At 42.1% G+C, this 22,979-nt stretch overlaps 3 protein-coding genes and 1 pseudogene across 8 annotated transcripts; all 4 read right to left on the bottom strand.

Moving 5' to 3' along the window:
- Window positions 1-415: 415 nt before the first annotated feature.
- LOC115680557 (GDSL esterase/lipase At1g28650-like) lies at window positions 416-5,964 on the bottom strand. Its single transcript, XM_056315787.1, has 5 exons — window positions 5,932-5,964; window positions 3,182-3,413; window positions 2,824-3,051; window positions 1,412-1,560; window positions 416-880 (listed from the first exon to the last, which is right to left on the bottom strand). The coding sequence occupies exons 1-5, from the start codon at window positions 5,962-5,964 to the stop codon at window positions 821-823; spliced, it is 702 nt and encodes a 233-aa protein (XP_056171762.1). The 3' UTR covers window positions 416-820.
- Window positions 5,965-6,038: 74 nt separating this feature from the next.
- LOC115664598 (GDSL esterase/lipase At1g28590-like) lies at window positions 6,039-9,430 on the bottom strand. Of its 5 annotated transcripts, none has more exons than XM_056316034.1 (5): window positions 9,080-9,427; window positions 8,727-8,954; window positions 7,833-7,979; window positions 6,870-7,106; window positions 6,039-6,507 (listed from the first exon to the last, which is right to left on the bottom strand). In XM_056316034.1, the coding sequence occupies exons 1-5, from the start codon at window positions 9,345-9,347 to the stop codon at window positions 6,272-6,274; spliced, it is 1,116 nt and encodes a 371-aa protein (XP_056172009.1). In that variant the 5' UTR covers window positions 9,348-9,427; the 3' UTR covers window positions 6,039-6,271. The 5 variants fall into 5 exon arrangements, with proteins under 5 accessions (XP_056172009.1, XP_056172010.1, XP_056172008.1 ...); XM_056316035.1 differs by having other exon boundaries at window positions 6,870-7,067; XM_056316033.1 differs by having other exon boundaries at window positions 6,870-7,146; window positions 7,831-7,979; window positions 9,080-9,420.
- A 2,953-nt stretch (window positions 9,431-12,383) lies between these two features.
- LOC115664596 (GDSL esterase/lipase At1g28570-like) lies at window positions 12,384-16,383 on the bottom strand (annotated as a pseudogene).
- Window positions 16,384-18,456: 2,073 nt separating this feature from the next.
- Window positions 18,457-21,713, bottom strand: LOC115664597 (GDSL esterase/lipase At1g31550-like). Of its 2 annotated transcripts, XM_056316039.1 has the most exons (5): window positions 21,330-21,712; window positions 20,978-21,205; window positions 20,100-20,248; window positions 19,158-19,434; window positions 18,457-18,795 (listed from the first exon to the last, which is right to left on the bottom strand). In XM_056316039.1, the coding sequence occupies exons 1-5, from the start codon at window positions 21,595-21,597 to the stop codon at window positions 18,560-18,562; spliced, it is 1,158 nt and encodes a 385-aa protein (XP_056172014.1). In that variant the 5' UTR covers window positions 21,598-21,712; the 3' UTR covers window positions 18,457-18,559. The 2 variants fall into 2 exon arrangements, with proteins under 2 accessions (XP_056172014.1, XP_056172015.1); XM_056316040.1 differs by lacking the exon at window positions 20,100-20,248 and having other exon boundaries at window positions 19,158-19,355; window positions 21,330-21,713.
- Window positions 21,714-22,979: the final 1,266 nt, after the last annotated feature.

The raw sequence follows: 22,979 nt of genomic DNA, 5'->3' as shown, positions 1-22,979 counted from the left end.
TTTCCTAGGCAGCAAAGTGTGCTTTCTGGGCTTCCATACTGGAGTCAGTAAGATCTGCGGCTTATCCCCAGTAAGAGCAATATGAACATCCGCCATCTCTATCCTAAATTGAAAATTCTCTTTCTATTTCTTAAAGTTTGAACCGATGATAACCTCAATCGTAATGGAGTTGCCATTTACAGAGAAGGTAACTAAAAAACAAACAATGTTTGTAATTAGCATCATATGAGTACCGAGTAACTTGAAACCGTATAAGTACACATCTTAAGAGTTACACACATTATCATATAATCACCTTTGGCAAAATACATGGCATGCAGTTGTATAGTCTTTACATGACAGCCGCCATGAGAATATATTCCAACCTTCGTGCATTCCCCATCTTTGGGTGTATGAACCACTAGGATTAGTCGATCCTCAACCATATGCTATACATGTGACCCTCCATGAACCAATACACAATCAGCTCCTTTGGGAGTATGACCATGCATTAGAACATGAGACATCCCACCACAATATGAGATCGATATTTCTCAAACCTAATTAAGTGTGCCACTTTGGCGGTCACAACCCAATTGAATCCTTGAAATTCTTTCATACCAAGGATTGGAAAGTGAGAGCCTTGCTATGCACCAAGAAGGGAGAGGGCTAATGAAAGGGTCCATTATGGAGACACAACTTACCGAATTTATCGGGGACTGATAAAAGCGGAGTGCAGCATTGTAGTAGTCCACGTATATAATTTTCGCTTGGGGATGAAGCTCACGCAGATGATCAAGCTTCATCTGGAGCTGTTTATTGTGATACTGAGAGAATTCATTCAACCAATTAAGGCAGCCGGTGGACAGATCATATTCTTCCTTGTCTGAACTCTGGAATCCTATTAAATAGACACGGATGCATCCAATTGGCAAGTATCCTGGCACCAATATTATTGTTACTGCGCCTAAATGAATCAACTGCTGCATCAATATGGCATGAAAAGGAGAAAAATGATGCATCCCAAGGTGGTCAGATGAATATGATAAGTTCAAGAAGTAAAAGCCCGCAAGTTATGGTCTTGTGAGAGATTCTCTTGATGATCATTAATTCCCAAGGTGCAATCAATTTACATAATATATGAGCAGCAAAACCATGGAGAGGCATATTTATTGAAAAGCTCTCTAGAGCATCAACGTAGTCTCATCACTGACATCAGTTCAATGGAGCAGGACCAGCGACCTAAATTAGGATCATTCTCTAGCTTTTGCTAGGTAAATACCATAACTTGTTGACAATGAGAGAAGTTAAAAAGCCCAGAGAAGCCTAAAGAGAAAGGTCTTGAAGGTCACTAAAAGCATATGTTCATTAGCCCTTGTTTTGCCAGCTGCATAAAAGGCATTTAGCTTGGAAGTTAAGAAAAGGATCATACACTGATAGCTGAAACAATCTCCTCAATTACTAGGGGCACAAAGTCGTGAATCTCTTCCGGATCTCTTCCCATAAAGAGGGGATGATTGTAGTCATTGCCACCAATCTCTCCCAAGAGAACCAAAGAGTTCCCAAGAAATTCTTTGCAATCTGCCAAGTATGCTAGCACAATTTAAATAAAGAACTTGCACCAACTAGTATGCAAGCTAATCTCATGGCACTGACAAACAAATAAAACAGCTCATTCGGATGCCAAGGAATTTAACCGACATGTCTGTATACATAAACTCAATACTTTAATGAGAAGAGGGCTTGAGATTCAATTATAAACCATTTTGGATCTGTCAGTAGATTGAATACTTGATGCAAGAAAAGAAAGCAAAAAAGGTGAAATATGGTTTGTCTGGCAAACTAACTGAATTAATAAGGGACTGATCCCTAAACTTTTATCGTTTTTGCAGTTAAGTCTTGATTTCGGATTTAAATTTTACTCAAAGTTTCAATTTCCTGTGATCTTGGACCTTTAAAATTTCGGTTTTGTGCAATTCTGGTCTCTGACTGTATGGAACTTGGGTGATGAATCGTCCAAGTGACTCTACGGGTATTTTTGAGTCACTTTGGATTGTTCTTCTCATTTTACAAATATGTGATGATTCAATTTGGTTACTTGAAGCATCTTGATAAATCATTGCAAACAAGGTCAATGACTAACATCGATCCGATGGATGTTCTCCATAATTGGGACTAACATCAATCTGAGATCGATGCCGCATTACCAAAACCACTTACATTACCAATCCGCCAAGGGACATGACTAGTAACAGGACGTATCTTTCACTTTCCACCCTTCCAGGGGCTAACTAGTAAAGATTGTACTTTCTACGGCTTAAATGTATTCTTAGTATTGACAGAACGGGATTTATCTGCTCATAAAGCAAAACTACTTCACAAGTTAAGACACCTACAACAATAATAGAAGAGCGAGAGATTTTTATTAGGTACATTAATTAAAACTATATATGTGCCAAATGATGAACCTAGCCGGTGTACCAAATGCAAGTCCGAGATGTATACAACCACACATTCTATTAGTTATTGCCGGAGGGAGATTAACCCTCGAGTGCGAAGGCAGAAGGGCCAGCCCTTCTAAGCGACAATTGGACCCTCCATCTTTAATAACATGCACCTTCATGGAATTACCACAAAAAAAACTGAGTTGGAGACACAGTGTTTACAGCTACAGGTACTCCAAGAACCTGTATCACATACTAAACTCAATGTGAAACCCACATGACCCGCCATTTTCGATGATCCAGATCCAATTTAGAACGCAGTATTTAGTTCATATACTGAACTCAAATTCAGAATGAATACTGCACTCTGCGTTCAAGAGAGAGACAATAAAGAGTTTACCCGAAGATGTGTTGCACAGAGAAGGCAAGAGCTCTTTGAAGAGGCCCAGCTGAACCCTCAGAGACTCGTTCCGGAAATTGTTGCCCATCCCCCTCCCTTCGGAGAAGCTCACATCGAGCGCCGTCGCTCCCCCCACCGCGAAATTCACGCCCTTCCTGAAATCCTCCACGCTCCGTCCGCCGTCATCCCCGTAGTAGGGAGCCACGTACGGAAGCCCCAGCCGCTCAGCTGCAAGTGTCGCGACACCACCGCACCATCAGAACCCGTCAAAAAAATTCCCCTCAGAACAACTCACAAAAATCGCGCGAATCCGATTCGGGCCGGGATCCCGTTCTCAGCGACGGTTTTCCCGGTTCACCCACGAAATCGATGACCAGGCGGCCGTCGGAGAAGCGGCCGGTGGGGCGGCCGAAGTAGGTCTCGCTGTAGGGGAGGAAGCCAGCTTCCGTCGCGCGGCCGTCGGAGCGGGAGAGGTGGAGCAAGTTCCCGGTGTCAGCGAGCGAGTCGCCGAAGCTGATGATGGAGTCGTAGCATCCGAGGGCGCGGGAGGACGAGAAGACGATGAGCGGAACTGCGAGGACGAGGGCCAGCTGCTTTCAGGAAGAGGGAAGACGCCGTGCACGACGCCATTGGAGAGAGGGAGGGAAGAGGGATGGAATCAATGGCGCAGATGGGCGGTGGTTGTGGTGAAAGGAACTGCCATTGCTGTGCCAAAACTCAAAAGGTTCTGTCGTCTTCTTGTCTGCAGCTTCGCATCTTATGTCGTTTTCCGAATGATTCTATTGGCCGGGTGGTCAAAACTCATGTACAAATTTGGAAAGCACACGGTCAAACATCTACACATTTTCCATTTTCAAAGCGGAAAAGTTACTTACGGCGTGCATGACAATCATCTAATCAGATCTATTTTTTAATTTTTGAGAACAAATTTAGAACAAAATTCTATTTAGTAAAGTAATTTTATTTTTCTATTTCTAGAACAAACTTTTAGTCTAGAAATAAGTTTGGAATAGAAATGATAAGTAATTTTTTTTTCAATTTTCTATTTTTGAAATAAAAAGAAAAATAAAAACTCTTCTCATCGCTCGCTCTCCCCTCCCGTTGCAAGCGGCCGGTCGTCAGTCGCTGCCACCCCCGCCTAGCCGCTCGCTGGCTACCCCCTCCTACTGCTCGCCGTCGGCTGCCACTACCCCCCGTTGGCCGACGCCACCTTCCGCCACCATTAGTCACCACCATTGATCGCCAGCTGCCACCCATCAATAAATGGAAAAGAGCAAAAGAGAGATATTTAAGAAGGCCTATCAAATGAATTTATGTTTCAGGAAGAGAAATTTTGTGTCGTTATCAAATATGTATCTCTATTCATAAACTCGTCCAAAAAATAGAAATAGAAAAATCTATTTTTGGCCAAAAATATATTTCGCGAATAAAATTATTATCATTCGCACCTTAACGGGTTTCTGCAACCAAAAAAGAAACTTAGCAGGTTTTCTATTTTTATTATATAAAAATACATTTTCCATATAAAAAAGTTATAAGAATATAATGATTTTCTTGTCTTATTTACAGAAACAAATATAATATTCAAATAATAAGAAATATACCAATAATTCAATTGCAACCTTTAAAATAGTGGATATTATTCTCTGGCCAACGAAAAAGATTATGTGGATATTGTTCCCAACTTCATTGCAACTTTTCAATCGTTGCAAGTACTTATTATTATTTTGTTTTGAAATAAAATACATTACTATAAATTGACTTTTTATTCGTATGAAATGATGTAGAGTCAAGTCTCTCGTGGTTGTTTGAATTTTCTTAATGAACCAAATGTTGGAGCTATATTAGGTAAAATTTGTATAAAAAATCGATCGAAAATCGTTTTTTTACTCTAACTTTGAGTCATGTTTTCCTAAATTGACTTTGTAATGTTTTAGGTCCATGCACATCTTCATCTACGAGATTTGAATCAACGGGGTAAAATTTTTTCTCTACTAATTCATTATTCTTATTTTGCTATTACTATTATTAATAATTCCTCTAGGTCAAGAAGTTTGACAATTGATGTGGTTCGTGATTTGATTCTTAGTGAAAACATCCGTAGAAAATAATTTGGTAAACTTGTGGTTGCTGCTTTAGTAGATAAAAATAGAGGGAGAACTTATACTCGTTTATTGTAGGTGTAGAGTGAACGACCATGGAGTTGTGGCTACATGGGTAATCTTAGAAGGTATTGTTTTAAGTTGAAGAATGCGAAAGGTAACCATTAAAGTTGAGTCTACTAATTATATTGTAGTTGTAGCTGAATGTCATTCGGATAATGTGGATTATGTCTTGTTTGTTGTTGATGATTTGTCATATAATGGATGGATTATAGATTATAGTTGTTCGTTTCATGCTACACCGAACAAGAACTGGTGAGCAACTTATCAATGCATCATAAATAATGGTAAAGTGCAGTTGGGGAACGACGCTAAGTGCGATTTTTTAGGTGTTGACGATATTAGAATGCATGATGGTATCATGACGACATTGACTGGAGTGAGGCATATTCGAGAGTTGAAGAAGAATTTGATTTTCCTTGAGTGCCTTGGATTCAATTGAGTGTCGTTATACTTTAGAAGATGGAGTTTTGAAAACTGTCCGAGGTGCCTTGGTGATAACGAAAGGAACTAAGTACAGTGGCCCTGAATGAGCTTCGAGGTGGGATGATGACGGATTTTGCCACAGAGACGTCAGATGCATTGTTCGAGAGTTTGAATTGTGGTATATGTATTCAAAGCACATCAACGAGATAAGCCTTAAGGTTCCGACTGAAAGGAATCTGTTAAATGATTGTTTGGCTAAGATACTGAATATATGCAGGTGTTGTGATTCAAGCAAATAACGAAAATGTGACCGACGTATTAATCATAGTTTAATCATCGCAAAAAAAAATATCTTAGTAGTAGACTCCAAACCCGTCCCCGTTTCCCAAACCGATTCCATCCCATTAGGAATTGGATTGATCAATTAACCAATAATACCCGCCCCCTGCCATCCATGGTAATTTACCCGGACAATGGACTTGCACACTTATTATATTTCCGATGCTGCATAACTTCATACCTTATTTCCTTTCCTCCTGCATTTTGCTTCCATTTATGTGTCCTTTTCATCGGCAGAAATTTGATGGACATTGGCAATCATTGAACTAAATTTAATCATCGCAAAAATAAAAATAAAAAGACATAATTTGATCACTTCTTGCAAGAAATATCTGTCCCTTCTAGATGTGATCATCCTTTTCTTGCCTATAATTTCCTAAGCAAATTGCCAAAAGGACCATACAGAAGGTCATTTCACATGCAGCACAGACCAAACACCATTCCACTCCATGCAACAATGTCATATCGTGTATCTATTTCCAAATGAGGTTGCTAGTTACTCAGAGTTGATTAATGCAGGCTCATTCAAAGGCTACTGAAGGACAAGAAATGTCCAATTTAGGTACAGTACATGAACCGTCCGCCATGCTCTTGAAAATCCACCTGTATGCTGCTTCCGTGAAATGGATGCCGTCCCAGCTTGCATATGAGGACGGGTCATCGCATACCCTCGCATTGGAATTGCACAATGCTGACAAGTTATAATTGTAGGTTCCTCCTCCTCCACAGCATGCGCTAAGTATTCCGCCATCGAACCCTGTTCAAAAGGAGTGTTCAATTAACTGCCAATACAACCAATGTGTTAATCGGTATGCTACTAACTGGCCAACCATGGATACAATGAGTTGACAGAAGAAATTTGCGTCCATTAGTTATTGTCTGTTGTCAATTTGAAAGACCAAATAAGATATCTGTAGCAGGACTGAAATTTTGAAATCATCCATCCAACAAATTATCATGCTTGGTTATCTCCATTGTGAAAATGTAGTCGATTAACTGACTTCCTCTGGATGAAACTAAGTGAGCATCGCTACATCAGGGATCAGAAAGTGAGAGCTTCACTATGCACCAAGGAGTGAGAGGGCTAATGGAATAGTCTGTTATGGAGATGCAACTTACCGAATTTATCTGGCGACTGATAAAAGCGGAGTGCAGCATTGTAGTAATCCACGTAGATAATATTTGCTCGGGGATGAAGCTCTCGTAGATGATCAAGCCTCCTCTGGAGCTGTTCATTGTGATACTGAGAGAATTCATTCAGCCAATTAAGGCAGCCAGTTAACGGATCATATTCTTCCTTGTCTGAACTCTGGAATTCTGTTAAATAGACAGGCAAGCATCCAATCGGAAAGTTTCCTGGCACCAATATTGTCACTACACCTAAATCAATCAACTCCTGCAACCATATGGCAGGAAGAGGGGAAAAATGATGCATCTCAAGGTGACAAGATAAATATGATAAGTTGAAGAACTAAAAGTTGGCAAGATATGGTCATGCAAGAGATTCTCTTGATGATAAACTAGATAGCCAGATTTTCATCTTATTAACCAGGACATGCTTCAATGTAAGTAAGCCAGCCAACGTTATTGACATTATAGGTGAACGATTTAAGAAGTTATTGCTTTTGTAAGTTTGTCATCTGCACACCTGTACATGCACAGAAAATAGCATTCACGGCCTGATTAAAGATTAATAAAATTAAGGACTTAGATAACATTAAGGTAATTACTAATTCCCCTTAAGAAGCAACAAACTTATATATTATATCAGGAGCAAAACATGGAGAGGCATATTTATTGTAAAGTTCTTTAGAGTATCAATGTAGGTCTCATCACCGATATCAGTTCAATGGAGCAGGACAAGCTCCGTGCTTTTCTATCTTTACTTAGATTGGGATCATTCTCTAGCTTTTGCTAGCTAAATACCATAATTTGTTGACAATGAGAGAAGTTCTACAGGCCAGAGAAAGCCTTAAAAAGAATGGTCCTAAAGGTCACTAAGAGGATATGTTCATTAGCCCCTGTTTTGGCTATGCTGCACAAAAGTCATTTAGCCCAGAAGTTAAGAAGTGGATCATACACTGATAGCCGAAACAATCTCCTCAAGTACAAGAGGCACAAGGTCTTGAATCTCTTCCAGATCACTTCCCATGAGGAAGGGATAATTGTAGTCATTGCCTCCAATCTCTCCCATGAGAACCAAAGATTTCCCAAGAAATTCTTTGCAATCTGCCAAGTAATTCGGATGCCAAGGAATTTAACCAACAAATCTGTATACATAAACTTAATGCTTCGATGAGTAGAGGCCTTGAGATTTAAGTACAGACCATTTTGGATCTAGGATTACACTACTTAATTCAACAAACTATACCCAGTGTCATTGAGTCATCAGCAGATTGAATCCTTGCTGCAAGAAAAGAATGCAGAAAAATTGAAACGTCTGAATTTATTAAGGGATTGATCCCTGAACTTCTATCCTTCCTGCAGTAAAGTTCTTGGAACTAAATTTTGCTCCTTTAACTTTCAATTTCCCGTGATCTTGGACCTTTAGACTTTCAATTTCCTGTGATTCTGGTCTCTGACTGCATTGAACTTGGGAGTGAACCCGCAGGTTATTTTTGAGTCACTTTGGATTGTATTTTTCACGATACAATTATGTCGTGATTCAGTTTAGTTACGCGCAGCCGCGCAGGATTGTGATCCAAGCTCAATGCATATAAAGATCAATGACTAAAAATCGTACAAACTGGCCAAACGAGCTGCCGATGTAATTTCTCCGTAAATTGGGACTAACATGAGTCCGACATCGATGCTGCATCACCGAAGCAATTTTACAATACCGATTCGCCAAGTGACATGACTAGCAATACCATGTATCTATCTTTCACTTTTCCACCCTTCCCGGGGCTAAATTGTAAAATTTGGACTTTCCAGGGGCTTCAACGTATTCTTTAACATTGACAGAGCAGGACTTACCAGAAGATGTGTTGCACAGAGAAGGCAAGAGCTCTTTGAAGAGGCCCAGCTGAACTCCCAGAGACTCATTCGGGAAACTGTTGCCCATCCCCCTCCCTTCGAAGAAGCCCGCATCGAGCGCCGTCGCGCCTGCCACCGCGAGATTCACGCCCTTCCCGAAATCCGCCACGCTCCGTCCGCCGTCGTCCCCGTAGTAGGGAGCCACATACGGAAGGCCCAGCCACTCCGCTGCAAGTCGCGACACCATCGCACCATCAGACCCCGTCAAAAATTTCTCAAGCAACTCACGAAAAATCGAGGCGGACCCGGGTTCGAGCCGAACCCCATTTTCAGCGACGACTTTCCCGACTCACCCACGAAATCAATGACCAGGCGGCCGTCGGAGAAGCGGCCGGTGGGGCGGTGGAAGTACGTCTCGCCGTAGGGGAGGAAGCCGGCTTCCGTCGGGCGGCCGTCGGAGCTGGAGAGGTGGAGCAAGTTCCCGGTGTCGGCGAGGGAGTCCCCGAAGCTGATGATGGAGTCGTGGCATCCGGGGGCGGGGGTGGATGAGATGAGGAGAGGAAGCGCGACGACGAGGAGCAGATGTTTCAGGAAGAGGGAAGACGCCATGCACGACGCCATTGGAGAGACGGAGAGAGAGAAGATGGGTGGGATCAATCTCAATCGCACGGATTGGCGACGGGGATGGTGTGAAAGGGACTGCCACTACCGTTGCCACTGCCCCCACTGACATTGCCAAAGTCAAAAAGGTCCTGTCGGCATCTCGCTTGTCGCTGCGCATATTATGTGTTTCTCCACATAATTTTTTTCTGGCCGGGCTTATCATATACCGAGAAAATATTCGGTGATAACTAGTGGTGTGCAAATGGGACCACCCAAATCGGAAATTATCCTGACAGGATCGAACTGTTTGATTCCGGAGCATCGATCCGGTTGCCGGTTCCTAAAATTGAAATTGGTGTTCGGGAGGTCCAATTTACGGTTCCAAAGGAGAACTGGACCAGATCGGACCGATCGAACTTGACCGATTATATATACTTTTTTTTGTTTATTTAAAAAAATTAGTAAAATGTGAACTAAATCCACGTACAATGATTTCCTTTATGGTCGCATCACATTGACTCCTAACTCATTGTTGCTTCGGTCAATATCTTGAGATTTGTCACTCTCTCTCGTTATGGTTGGAAAAAAAACAAAAAAAGTGACTAGTTCCCATGTCTTAGTATCAACCAGTTCGGTCCCCAGTTCCCAAAATTGAGAACCGGTCTTTCCGGTCCAATTCCAAGGTGGAACTGAGAACTGAACCGGACTGGTAACCGATCACCCATAGTGATAACGACCCATCTTTCACTATTATTATATCTATTTATAAGTTGACATGTGTCCGCTGATGTAAAATTAAATGAAAAAATAAAAAGTTTCTTCTTCTTCTTCTTCCACTGGCCAAAGGCTTGCGGCCATGGACGAGTCTGGTATGGATCACCAACCAGCCATGGATCTCGACATCACCCGTTGCCGCCATGAATGAGCCGATTGTAGGCAAACTTGAAGCTTTGGATGTGGAAGTTCGCCAGATCAGGACAACCTTGCCCGTTGTGGCCATGGATGAGCCGGTCGTGGCAAGACCCGAAGGCATGGCCAAATGTAAAGCTAGTTCGCCAGATTTGGAGGCACGGCAAAGTTCGGGACCTCGACCTTGCCCATCGTGGCCATGGATGAATTGGCCATTGGGGATCTCAACCTCGCACGTTGCGGCCATGGACAAGCTGGTGGATGAGCCAGGCTCAAGCGACACCGGCACTTCTCCATGGTAGTCGACGCCGTTCACCTAGACTTGTAGCAGCGCCCAAATCCAAATTTGGAATGCTTGTGGCCATGGATCTGGAGTCGGCGTCATTTAAACCCCAGGCCAAAGCTACTTCATGTCTAGATCTGGAAGTCTGACTGCTCGCGGCCATGGCTTTGCGTCGGCGTCATCTAAACCCTTTTCGTCATTGCTCGTGGCTTAAAGCGGGTGTAGATGGAGGAGAAAGAGAGAGGTGGATAGAGGAGGAACAGAAAAAAATCGGATTTTTAGTTTTTTAATTTGATTCCAAGTCAAATTCATGTGTCAAGCTAAAATTGGATGGGCACATAAATGCGTGACACATCTGTAGCTGATGTGGTGATATGGAACCACTTAATATTTTCTTGTACATTTTGTGTAACCTTTGGTGCCATGCACATATGGTTATGAACTCGTAGGTTGTGTTTGGCCATTTGAAATTCTAATCATGATAGAACTGCATAGGAAAGAATATGAAATTTAGGAATTCCGTTAAATCCTATCATCTGTTTGGTAGGAACTACATATGAGTGTAAATGAACTTAGAAAAGCACAAAGAACCTCTCATGAGTCACTTCTAAAAGAACCACAAATAGACAAATGGAGACAATCTCCATTAATCAACCCATGATTATTGTACAATCGAAACCTTAAATAACAAAGGAGCTCATTTAAGAGACATGCTCATATACTTATGAGGTATGACACTTAAAGGTGAGATGTCCTAAATGCCTAGCAATTGGGGTCAAGTGGGTAACCCAACTAGTACACCGTCTCGAGGCTAAGGTGAATCCTCTTGACACCACCTTAGTCAAAAGGTCGCCCTATGGTCTTGCAATCTCGCGGACAAAGGTAAGCACTTTCGACTCCAAGAAAGGAAGTTCGGGATTGAAAAGGGCGGCCCTTAGTCTCGCAGTCTCACGAACAAAGTTGTATACTCTCAATCCATCCTAGTGTTTTTCCTTAATATGCGATCTAGGTCTGGTGCTAGGATGTGTATGCATAAGTGTAGTGCTATGGCATATAAAGTATGCACAATAGTTTGTAAAGAAAATGCCGCTTCAATATCGTATTAAGGCATGCATTCCTAAAACCTCTCTGCAAAACAAGGGTTAGCAAATACCCCATCTCTTATGACTCTCATCCGCAAGAACATTTTACACATATCCTTACTAGCTACCTTGTCTTTACGGTGCCAAACAAAAATATTTTTGGAAAGATGGCCGAAGTCTATTATGAGTTTTAACTCCAGTTTCCAATAGAGCCATCAAGCTGTCGCAACCTTCCTAAAGATGAACCCCCAAGGGAAAGCTACTAAATTACTTGGCAAACACTTGGCGCAAACTCTCAAAGCCCATACCAATCAATGGTTCAGTTTTCAGGTGCTGCCTCCACAACGACGATCTCTAGCGACCGCCATGAGGTGATCGTAGCTCCCATCTGACGACATCCCCCGCGATGGTCGTTGTCATCACTTGAGCGCTTGCTTGCTGTCTCTCTCTTCTCTCTAGCCCAATGGTTGCATTGTAGTTTTTCAGATTCATCGCAATGATCTCCTAAGACCACTTCATCCGAGGCGGCCTCGACCGTGGTGGTCGCCATCGACAAGGGCTACCAATTGCCGTAGGCAAAGATCCCACAGTGTTCGCCCAATAGATCGTCGGGGCTATTTGTTCATTTGAATTTGGCCTTCCTGTTTAGATTAAAATTTTCTAATTTTTGAGTTAATTATATGATTACTATATAAGGTTCTATCCGACTGAAAATTCAGTTGTTTTACAACTCTATCAATGCATACACCAGTAAGCATCTTCTTTTTATAAACGAGCATCAGTAGAGGAATCATTGAACATCCAGAGATTCCAGATGTGATGATCCTTTTCTTGCTGATAATTTCTTAGGCAATTTGCCAAAAGGACCATACAGAAGGTCATTCGATACACAGCACAGACAAAAAAACCAGTTCGCCCCATGAAAGCAATGGCACATCATGTGTCTAAATGCAAATGAGGTGGTCTAGCTGCTCAGAACTGGACAATCCATATGCTCATTCAAGGCTAGTGAAGGACAAGAAATGTCCCATTTAGGTACGGTGAACGGACCATCCGCTATGCTCTTGAAAATCCATCTGTATGCTGCTTCCGTGAAATGGAGACCGTCCCAGCTTGTGTGCGAGGACGGGTCATCGCATACCTTTGTGCTGGAATCACATAATGCCGAAATGTTATAATTGTAGGTTCCACCTCCTCCACAGCATGCTCTAAGTACCCGGCCGTCAAACCCTGCTCAAAAGGAGTGTTAGATTAGCCGCCAATACGACAATGTGTTGGTTGGTATGCTATTAAGTGGCAAAACCGTGGACACAATAAGTTGACAGAAGAAATTTGTGTCAGTTAATGTCGGTAATCAATTTGAAAGACCAAGTAAGATATCAATAGCATGGATGATATTTGAAATCATTCATCAAATAAATTATCACGCTCGGTCATCTCCATTGTGAAAAAGTAGTTGATTAACTGACTTCTTCTGGGTGAAAATAAGTGACCATCGCCACATCAGGGACTGGAAATTAAGAGCTTCGCTAGGCACCAAGAAGGGAGAGGGCTGACGGAAGAGTCCATTATGGAGACGCAACTTACCAAATTTATTTGGGGACTGATAAAAGCGTAGTGCAGCATTGTAGAAATCCACGTAAATGATTTTCGCTCGGGGATGAAGCTCACGCAGATGTTCAAGCTTCATCTGGAGCCATTCATTGTGATACTGAGAGAATTCATTAAACCAATTAAGGCAGCCAGTTGACGGATCATATTCTTCCTTGTCGGAACTCTGGAATTCTGTTAAATAGACAGGCAAGCATCCAACTGGAAAGTTTCCTGGCACCAATATTGTCACTGCGCCTAAATGAATCAACTCCTGCATCAATATGAAAAGGAGAAAAATGATGCATCTCAAGGTGATAAGATTTCGACCAAAAAAAAAAAAAAGGTGATAAGATGAATATGATAAGTTTAAGAACTCAAAGTCAGCAAGTTATGGTCTGGTGATATGGTCTGGTGAGAGATTCTCTAATTGATAAACCAGATCCCTGGATCTTCATCTCATTTACCAGGACATGCCTCAATTGAAGTAAGCTAGCCAACATTATTGATATTAGAGGTCATCAATTTAAGAAGTCGTTTTTCTAAGTTTATCATGTGCACCCCTATACATGCAAAGAAAATAGCATTTCACGGCCTTAATTAGATAATTAGGGACTTAGATACCATTAGTTATGATTTCCCCTTAAAGGAGCAATCGATTTACATAATATATGAGCAGCAAAACCATGGAGAGGCATATTTATGGAAAAGTTCATTAGAGTATCAACGTAGGTCTCATCACAGATATCAGTTCAATGGAGCAGGACAAGCTCCATGCTTTTCTATCTTTACTTACATTAGGATCATTCTCTAGCTTTTGCTAGGTAAATACCATAATTTGTTGACAGAGAGAAGTTAAAAAGGCCAGAGAAAGCCCTAAAGAGAATGGTCTTGAAGGTCACTGACAACATATGTCCACTAGCCCTTGTTTTGCCATGCTGCATAAAAGGCATTTAGTTGGACGTTTAGAAGAGGATCATACACTGATAGCCGAAACAATCTGCTCAATTACAAGGGGCACAAAGTCTTGAATCTCTTCCAGATCTCTTCCCATAAAGAGGGGAAGATTGTAGTCATTACCACCAATCTCTCCCATGAGAACCAAAGAGTTCCCAAGAAATTCTTTGCAATCTGCCAAGTATGCTAGCACAATTTAAATAAATAACTTGCACCAACTAGTATGCAAGCTAATCTCATGGCACTGATAAACAAATAAAACAGCTCATTCGGATGCCAAGGAATTTAACCGACGTGTCTGTATACATAAACTCAATACTTTAATGAGAAGAGGGCTTGAGATTCAATTATAGACCATTTTGGATCTGTCAGCAGATTGAATACTTGATGCAAGAAAAGAAAGCAAAACAGGTGAAATATGGTTTATCTGGCAAACTATCTGAATAAATAAGGGATCGATCCCTAAACTTTTATCCTTTTTGCACTTAAGTTTTGATTTCGGATTTAAATTTTAATCAAAGTTTCAATTTCCTGTGATCTTGGACCTTTAAACTTTCAGTTTTGTGTGATTCTGGTCTCTGACTGTATGGAACTTGGGTGATGAATTGTCCAAGTGACTCCACGGGTATTTTTGAGTCACTTTGGATTGTTCTTTTCATTGTACAAATAAGTGATGATTCAATTTGGTTACTTGAAGCATCGTGATCCAAATTCAATGCAAATACAGGTCAATGACTATAATTGTACAAACTTGAAGATCGAAAATTAAAATGGACAAATGGCCAAACTTAAGGGGCTGCTGATGGAAGTTCTCCATAATTGGGACTAACATCAATCTGACATTGATGCTGCACTACCAAAACAACTTACATTACCAATTCGCTGAGGGACATGACTGGTAACAGCAGGTATCATTCACTTTCCACACTTCCAGAGGCTAAAATTGGAAAGATTGTACTTTCTAGGGCTTTAATGTATTCTTAGTATTGACAGAATAGGATTTATCTGCTCATGAAGCAAAACTACTTCACAAGTTAAGACACCTACAACAATAATAGAAGAGTGAGAGATTCATATTAGGTACATTAGTTAAAACTATATGTCAAATGATGAATCTAGCTGGTGTACCAAATGAAAGTCCAAGATTGATACAACCACACAGTCCATTAGTTATCGCCAGACGGAGATTGGACCTCGAGTGCAAAGCCAGAAGGGCGCGAGCCCTTTAAAACAACAATTGGACCCTGCATCTTTAATAACATGTACCTTCATGGAATTACAACAACAAAATTGAATTGGAGACGGAGAATTTACAGCTACAGGTGCTCCAAGAGCCTATATCATATACTAAACTCAATGTGAAACTCAACATGACCCGCCATTTTCAACGGTCCAGATCCAATCTAGAATGTAGTCTTTACTTCATATACTGAACTCAAATTTAGAATGAATGCTACACTCACTTTCAAGAGGGAGACAATAAAGAGTTTACCCGAAGATGTGTTGCACAGAGAAGGCAAGAGCTCTTTGAAGAGGCCCAGCCGAACTCTCAGAGACTCGTTCCGGAAATTGTTGCCCATCCCCCTCCCTTCGAAGAAGCTCACATCGAGCGCCGTCGCTCCCCCCACCGCGAAATTCACGCCCTTCCCGAAATCCGCCGCGCTCCGTCCGCCGTCATCCCGGTAGTACGGAGCCACGTACGGAAGCCCCCGCCGCTTCAGCTGCAAGGGTCGCGATACCACCGCACCGTCAGAACCCGTCAAAAGTTTCTCAAGCAACTCACGAAAAATCGACGCGGATCCGGGTTCGAGCCGAACCCATTTCCAGCGGCGAATTTCCCGACTCACCCACGAAATCGATGACCAGGCGGCCGTCGGTGAAGCGGCCGGTGGGGCGGCGGAAGTAGGTCTCGCCGTAGGGGAGGAAGCCGGCTTCCGTCGGGCGGCCGTCGGAGCGGGAGAGGTGGAGCAAGTTCCCGGTGTCGGCGAGGGAGTCGCCGAAGCTGATGATGGAGACGTGGCATCCGGGGGCGGGGGAGGACGAGATGACGAGCGGAAGCGCGACGACGAGGAGCAGTTGTTTCAGGAAGAGGGAAGACGCCGTGCACGAAGCCATTGGAGAGAGGGAGAGAGAGGAGGGAAGGAATCAATCGCGCAGATGGGGCAGTGGGGTTGGTGAAAGGAACTGCCATTGCCATGCCGAAGTCAAAAAGCCCTGTCGTCTTCTTGCTTGCAGCTGCGCATCTTATGTCGTTTTCTCATAAAACGACATTAATAATGCTTCAACTTTGGCTCAATGTGCTAGTCCCTGAGTTTTTAATTTGTTCACTGTGATCCATAAATTTTAACACAATATATAATGTAGTCTCTTTAATTTGTTCAATAAATTAAGTCACTGAAATATATAAAAATGTTCAATGCATTCATTCCATTAATTTAAGTTTAGGGATTACATTGAACATTTTTATACAGTTTAGAGGACTACATTAAACATGTACCAAAAGTTAAGGAATCATATTGAACAAATTAAAAGGTCAAGGACAACATTGAACATTAGATTAAAGTTCAATGACTACATTGACATATTGTATATTGAATCAAAGTTCAGAAACTATTTAGATCATTATCCCTTTTCTAAATGATTCTATTGGCCAGCTAGTCAAATCTCACGTACAAATGACGAAAATGAAAATTTCAAAAGTAGGATATAAAGTGTCATCATTTTCACAAATAAGGGCATGAAGTAAATTCAAATAAAGGTTTGAAGTGACCACGTCAGTCTCAAAGAAAGACATGACTTCACTGACTGGTCAAGGGCATTTTTTCCTTTTTTTTCTTTCTCTTTTTTTTTCCTTTTCGCTGGTAGCCGGTCTCAGGTGATGGCCGGCCATCAGCGATACCCAAAGAGGGCCGGGCAAACCCACCTTCAAAAGCCACAGGCAAGGCCAGCCCTCACTAGATCTAGGTGAAGATTGCCTCGCCTAGGTCCCCCGTGGCCAATGAGGACCCGAGCATGGCGACTCGCCGGCGGATGACGAGGGAATTAAGATCGTACTCCTACATGTTTATAATTCCATGCATGTGCCATACATGGCACATGAACTTTGGTCTTAATTAAGACCAACCCATATACTTGGAATTAAGACCAAACTCCTACATGTTTGTAATTAAGACCAATCTCCCACATGTTTGGAATTAGGACCGACTCCAACTTTCATGGAATTACCCCCACTACGTTGGAGTTCCCACAATGTTGGAAATGATATAGTTCAACCAATTTTGGAATGATGTCTAATCCCAATGTTTTGGAGCTCCAAAAAAGTTGGTAACATAAACTCTAGCTCATCTTTCATACCGGACCATTGTGCATTGGATTGATTTGTTGACAAAGTTCATAGCCGAGCCCTTGCAAACATGCTTGATGCAAATGTGTTAAACCTAAATCCTTTTAATACCTAAAAGCAGTAAAGAACGCGAATGCAAAACTTTGCAATATCGATATTTCTGTTTAGGCATCAACTTCTGTTATTATCAACGAATGCAATCTCTATCTTTTTTTCATGAGATGAATGAGAAGATTTTGAGCAAAAATTTAGGTATCAACTGGATATAAATGGCACACATCTCTTATAACTTTCCATTTCATGCATCATATTTGTTTATAATATTATACATAATATTTCTAATTTCACAAAAGCTTAATTTGTTATAATAATTAGTCAAGGTCCACATATCCATATAATTATACGTATACTATACAAATTAAAGAATACCTCCTACTTTTAATAGATGACAATTCGTTTTCTCTTTCCTAAAGTTTACTTATAACCGTTTTATAAATATTCCATTGATGAACAATCGTGTAATTGCTAATTCTATTTTATCTCCCAGATTCCAATTTTTAAAATTTGAATCTATTTTTCCTTATAAACTGCCTTACCAAGAAAAATTCAAAACTCGAAGTATCTTTTTCTTTCCACGTATATTTGCGTTATTAATTCATATTGTGGCAATAATTTCTTTCCATTTATCAGTAATTCGAATAATTTGTCATAGGTCGATTGTATGAAACTTTCCATTTATGTGTCCTTTTCATCATCAGAAATTTGATGGACATCGGCAATCATTAAACTAAACAAGGTACATATTAATCATACTTTTAATCATCGCAAAAATAAAAAATAAAAACACACAATTTGATCACTTTTTGCAAGAAGTATACGTCCCTTATAGATGTGATCATCTTTTTCTTGACCATAATTTCCTAAGCAATTTGCCAAAAGGACCATACAGAAGGTCATTTCATATGCAGCACAGACCAAACACCATATCACTCCATGAAACAAATGTCATATCGTGTATCTATTTCCAAATGACGTTGCTAGTTACTCAGAGTTGGTTAATGCAGGCTCATTCAAAGGCTAGTGAAGGACAAGAAATGTCCAATTTAGGTACAGTACATGAACCGTCCGCCATGCTCTTGAAAATCCACCTGTATGCTGCTTCCGTGAAATGGATGCCATCCCAGCTTGCATATGCGGACGGGTCATCGCACACCCTCGCATTGGAATTGCACAATGCTGACGAGTTGTAATTGTAGGTTCCTCCTCCTCCACAGCATGCTCTGAGTATTCCACCATCGAACCCTGTTCAAAAGGAGTGTTCGATTATCTGCCAATATGACCAATGTGTGAGTCGGTATGCTATTAACTGGCCAACCATGGACACAATGAGTTGACAGAAGAAATTTGCGTACGTTAGTCATTGTCTGTTGTCAATTTGAAAGACCAAATAAGATATCAGTAGCAACACTGAAATTTTGAAATCATCCATCCAACAAATTAACACGCTTGGTCATCTCCATTGTGAAAAAGAAGTGGATTAACTAACTTCCTCTGGACGAAAATAAGTGAGCATCGCTACATCCGGGATTGGGAAGTGAGAGCTTCACTATGCACCAAGAAGTGAGAGGGCTAATGGAAGAGTCCGCTATGGAGATGCAACTTACCGAATTTATCTGGCGACTCATAAAAGCGGAGTGCAGCATTGTAGTAATCGATGTAGATAATATTTGCTTGGGGATGAAGCTCTCGTAGATGATTAAGCTTCCTCTGGAGCTGTTCGTTGTGATACTGAGAGAATTCATTCAACCAATTAAGGCAGCCAGTCGATGGATCATATTCTTCCTTGTCTGAACTCTGGAATTCTGTTAAATAGGCAGGCAAGCACCCAATCGGAAAGTTTCCTGGCACCAATATTGTCTCTGCGCCTAAATCAATCAACTCCTGCATCAATATGGAAAGGAGAAATTGATGCATCACGGGGTGATAAGATGAATATGATAAGTTTCAGAACTAAAAGTCAGCAAGAGATGGTCTTGTGAGAGATCCTCTTGACAATAAACTAGATTGCCAGATTTTCATCTCATTGACCAGGACATGCTTCGATGTAAGTAAGCTAGCCAACGTTATTGACATTATAGGTGAACGATTTAAGAAGTCATTGTTTTTATAAGTTTATCATACACCTATACATGCATAGAAAATAGCGCGCACGGCTTGATTAATAAAATTAAGGACTTGGATAACATCAAGGTAATTACTAATTCCCCTTAAAGGAGCAGCAAACTTACATATTCTGTCAGCAGCAAAACATGGAGAGGCATATTTATGTAAAGTTCTTTAGAGTATCATTGTAGGTCTCATCACCGATATCAGTTCAATGGAGCAGGACAAGCTCCATGCTTTTCTATCTTTACTTAGATTAGGATAATTCTCTAGCTTTTGCTTGCTATATACCATAATTTGTTGACAATGAGAGAAGTTCTACAGGCCAGAGAAAGCCTTAAAAAGAATGGTCCTGAAGGTCACTAAGAGGATACGTTCATTAGCCCCTGTTTTGCCATGCTGCATAAAGTCATTTAGCTCAGAAGTTAAGAAGTGGATCATACACTGATAGCCGAAACAATCTCCTCAAGTACAAGAGGCACAAGGTCTTGAATCTCTTCCAGATGACTTCCCATGAAGAAGGGATAATTGTAGTCATTGCCTCCAATCTCTCCCAAGAGAACCAAAGATTTCCCAAGAAATTCTTTGCAATCTGCCAAGTAATTCGGATGCCAAGGAATTTAACCAACATGTCTGTATACATAAAACTTAATGCTTCAATGAGAAGAGGCCTTGAGATTTAAGTACAGACCATTTTGGATCTAGGATTACACTTCTTAATTTAACAAACTATACCCAGTGTCATTGAGTCATCAGCAGATTGAATCCTTGCTGCAAGAAAAGAATGCAGAAAAGTTGAAACGTCTCAATTTATTAAGGGATTGATCCCTGAACTTCTATCCTTTCTGCAGTTAAGTTCTTGGAACTAAATTTTGCTCCTTTAACTTTCAATTTCCCGTGATCTTGGACCTTTAGACTTTCAATTTCCTGTGATTCTGATCTCTGACTGCATTGAACTTGGGAGTGAACCTGCGGGTTATTTTCAAGTCACTTCGGATTGTATATTTCATGATACAATTATGTCATGATTCAGTTTAGTTACGCACAGGAACGTGATCCAAGCTCAATGCATATAAAGATCAATGACTAAAAATCGTACAAACTGGCCAAACGAGCTGCCGATGTAATTTCTCTGTAAATTGGGACTAACATCAACCCAACATCGATGCTGCATCACCAAAGCAACTCACATTACCGATTCGCCAAGTGACTTGACTAGCAATACCATGTATAGAATTTGAACTTTCGAGGGGCTAAATTATAAAATTTGGACTTTCCAGGGGCTTCAGCGTATTTTTTGCATTGACAGAAGAGGACTTACCCGAAGATGTGTCGCACAGAGAAGGCAAGAGCTCTTTGAAGAGGCCCAGCTGAACTCCCAGAGACTCGTTCGGGACACTGTTGCCCATCCCCCTCCCTTCGAAGAAGCCCGCGTCGAGCGCCGTCGCTCCCGCCACCGCGAAATTCACGCCCTTCCCGAAGTCCGCCGCGCTCCGTCCGCCGTCGTCCCCGTAGTAGGGAGCCACGTACGGAAGCCCCAGCCACTCCGCTGCAAGTCGCGACACCATAGCACCATCATAACCCGTCAAAAGTTTCTCAAGCAACTCACGAAAAATCGACGCGGACCCGGGTTCGTGCCGAACCCATTTCCAGCGACGACTTTCCCGACTCACCCACGAAATCGATGACCAGGCGGCCGTCGGAGAAGCGGCCGGTGGGGCGGCGGAAGTACGTCTCGCCATAGGGGAGGAAGCCGGCGTGCGTCGGGCGGCCTTCGGAGCGGGAGATGTGGAGCAAGTTCCCGGTGTCGGCCAGCGAGTCGCCGAAGCTGATGATGGAGTCGTGGCATCTGAGGGCGGGGGAGGATGAGATGACGATCGGAAGCGCGATGAGGAGGAGCAGGTGCTTCTGGAAGAGGGAAGACGCCATGCACGACGCCATTGGAGAGGGAGGAGAAGATGGGTCGGATCAATCGCCAGGGTTGGCAAAATGGGGTTGGTGAAAAGGATCTGCCATTCTCGTTGCCACTGCCCCCACAGACATTGCCAAAGTCAAAAGGTCCTGTCGGTTTCTTGCTTGTCGCTGCGCATATTCTGTAGTTCTCCACGTAATTTTTGCCGGCCGGGCTGGTCACATGCCGAGAAAATATTCAGTGATAACTAGGGGCGTTCAAAACGGATTGCCCGGACTGAAAACCGTCTCAGAACGAAACTAAATCGGGTCTAGTTCCGGGAGCGTCGATTCAATTCTCAGTTCCTAAAAGTGAAATCAGTATCCGGGCGGTCCGATTCATGATTCTCTTGTTCCAAGGAGGAATTTGACCTACTACATATACTTTTTTTATTTTTTAAAAAAATTAGTAAAATATTAACTAAATCCATATTCAACGCTTTCCCTTTATCGTCTCACCACAATGATTCTTTACTTATCGTTGCTTCCGTCAATATCTCGAGATTTGTCACTCTATCTCGTTGTGGTGGAAAAAAAACAAAAAAAGTGATCAGTTCCCGGTCTTAGGACCAACCGTTCCGATCACCGGTTCCCAAAATTGGGAACCGGACCGGGAACTGATCATCCCTAGTGTTAACAACCCATTTTTCACTAGTATGGTTTCTATTTATAAGTTGACATGTGTTCGCTAATATAAAATAAAATGAAAAGATAAAAAATTTCTTCTTCTTCTTCCATCGGCCAAAGGCTTGCGACCATGGTCGAGTCCGGTATGGACCACTAGCCAGCCATGGATCTCAGCCATGGCCAAAGGCTTTGAGCCGGTCATGGCAAGACCAGAAGGCATGGCCAAATGTAAAGCTCGTTCACCAGATTTGGAGGCACGGTGAAGTTAGGGATCTCGACCTTGCCCATCGCGCCCATGGACCAAATTTTGGCCATTGGGATCTCAACCTCGCACGCTGCAGCCATGGCTGGTGGACGAGCCAGGCTCAAGCGACGCCGGCACTTGTCCATGGTACTCGTCAGTGTCGTTCGCCCAAACTTGTAGTAGCGCCCAAATTCAAATCTGGAAATCTGGGCGCTTGTGGCCAAGGATTCGTAGTCGGCATCGTTTAAACCCTCGGCCAGAGCTACTCCATATCTATAGATCTGGAAGTCTGACTGCTCGCGGCCTAGGCTTCGCGTCAGCGTCATCTGAACCCTTTTCGTCATCGCTCGTGGCTCAAAGCGGGTGTAGATGGAGGAGAAAGGGAGAGGTGCTTGGAGGAGGAAGAGAAAAAATCGGATTTTTAGTTTTTTTTTTAAATTTGATTCCAAGTCAAATTCACGTGTCAAGCTAAAATTGGACGGGCACATAAATGCGTGACACA

The sequence above is a fragment of the Syzygium oleosum genome, unplaced genomic scaffold, assembly GCF_021117445.2.
Source record: "Syzygium oleosum isolate NSW1041296 unplaced genomic scaffold, Sole_v2.1 Sole_v2.11, whole genome shotgun sequence".
Lineage (NCBI taxonomy): Eukaryota > Viridiplantae > Streptophyta > Magnoliopsida > Myrtales > Myrtaceae > Syzygium > Syzygium oleosum.
The sequence above is the reverse complement of the archived record's forward strand: the minus strand, read 5'-3'. Positions and strand labels throughout refer to the sequence as shown.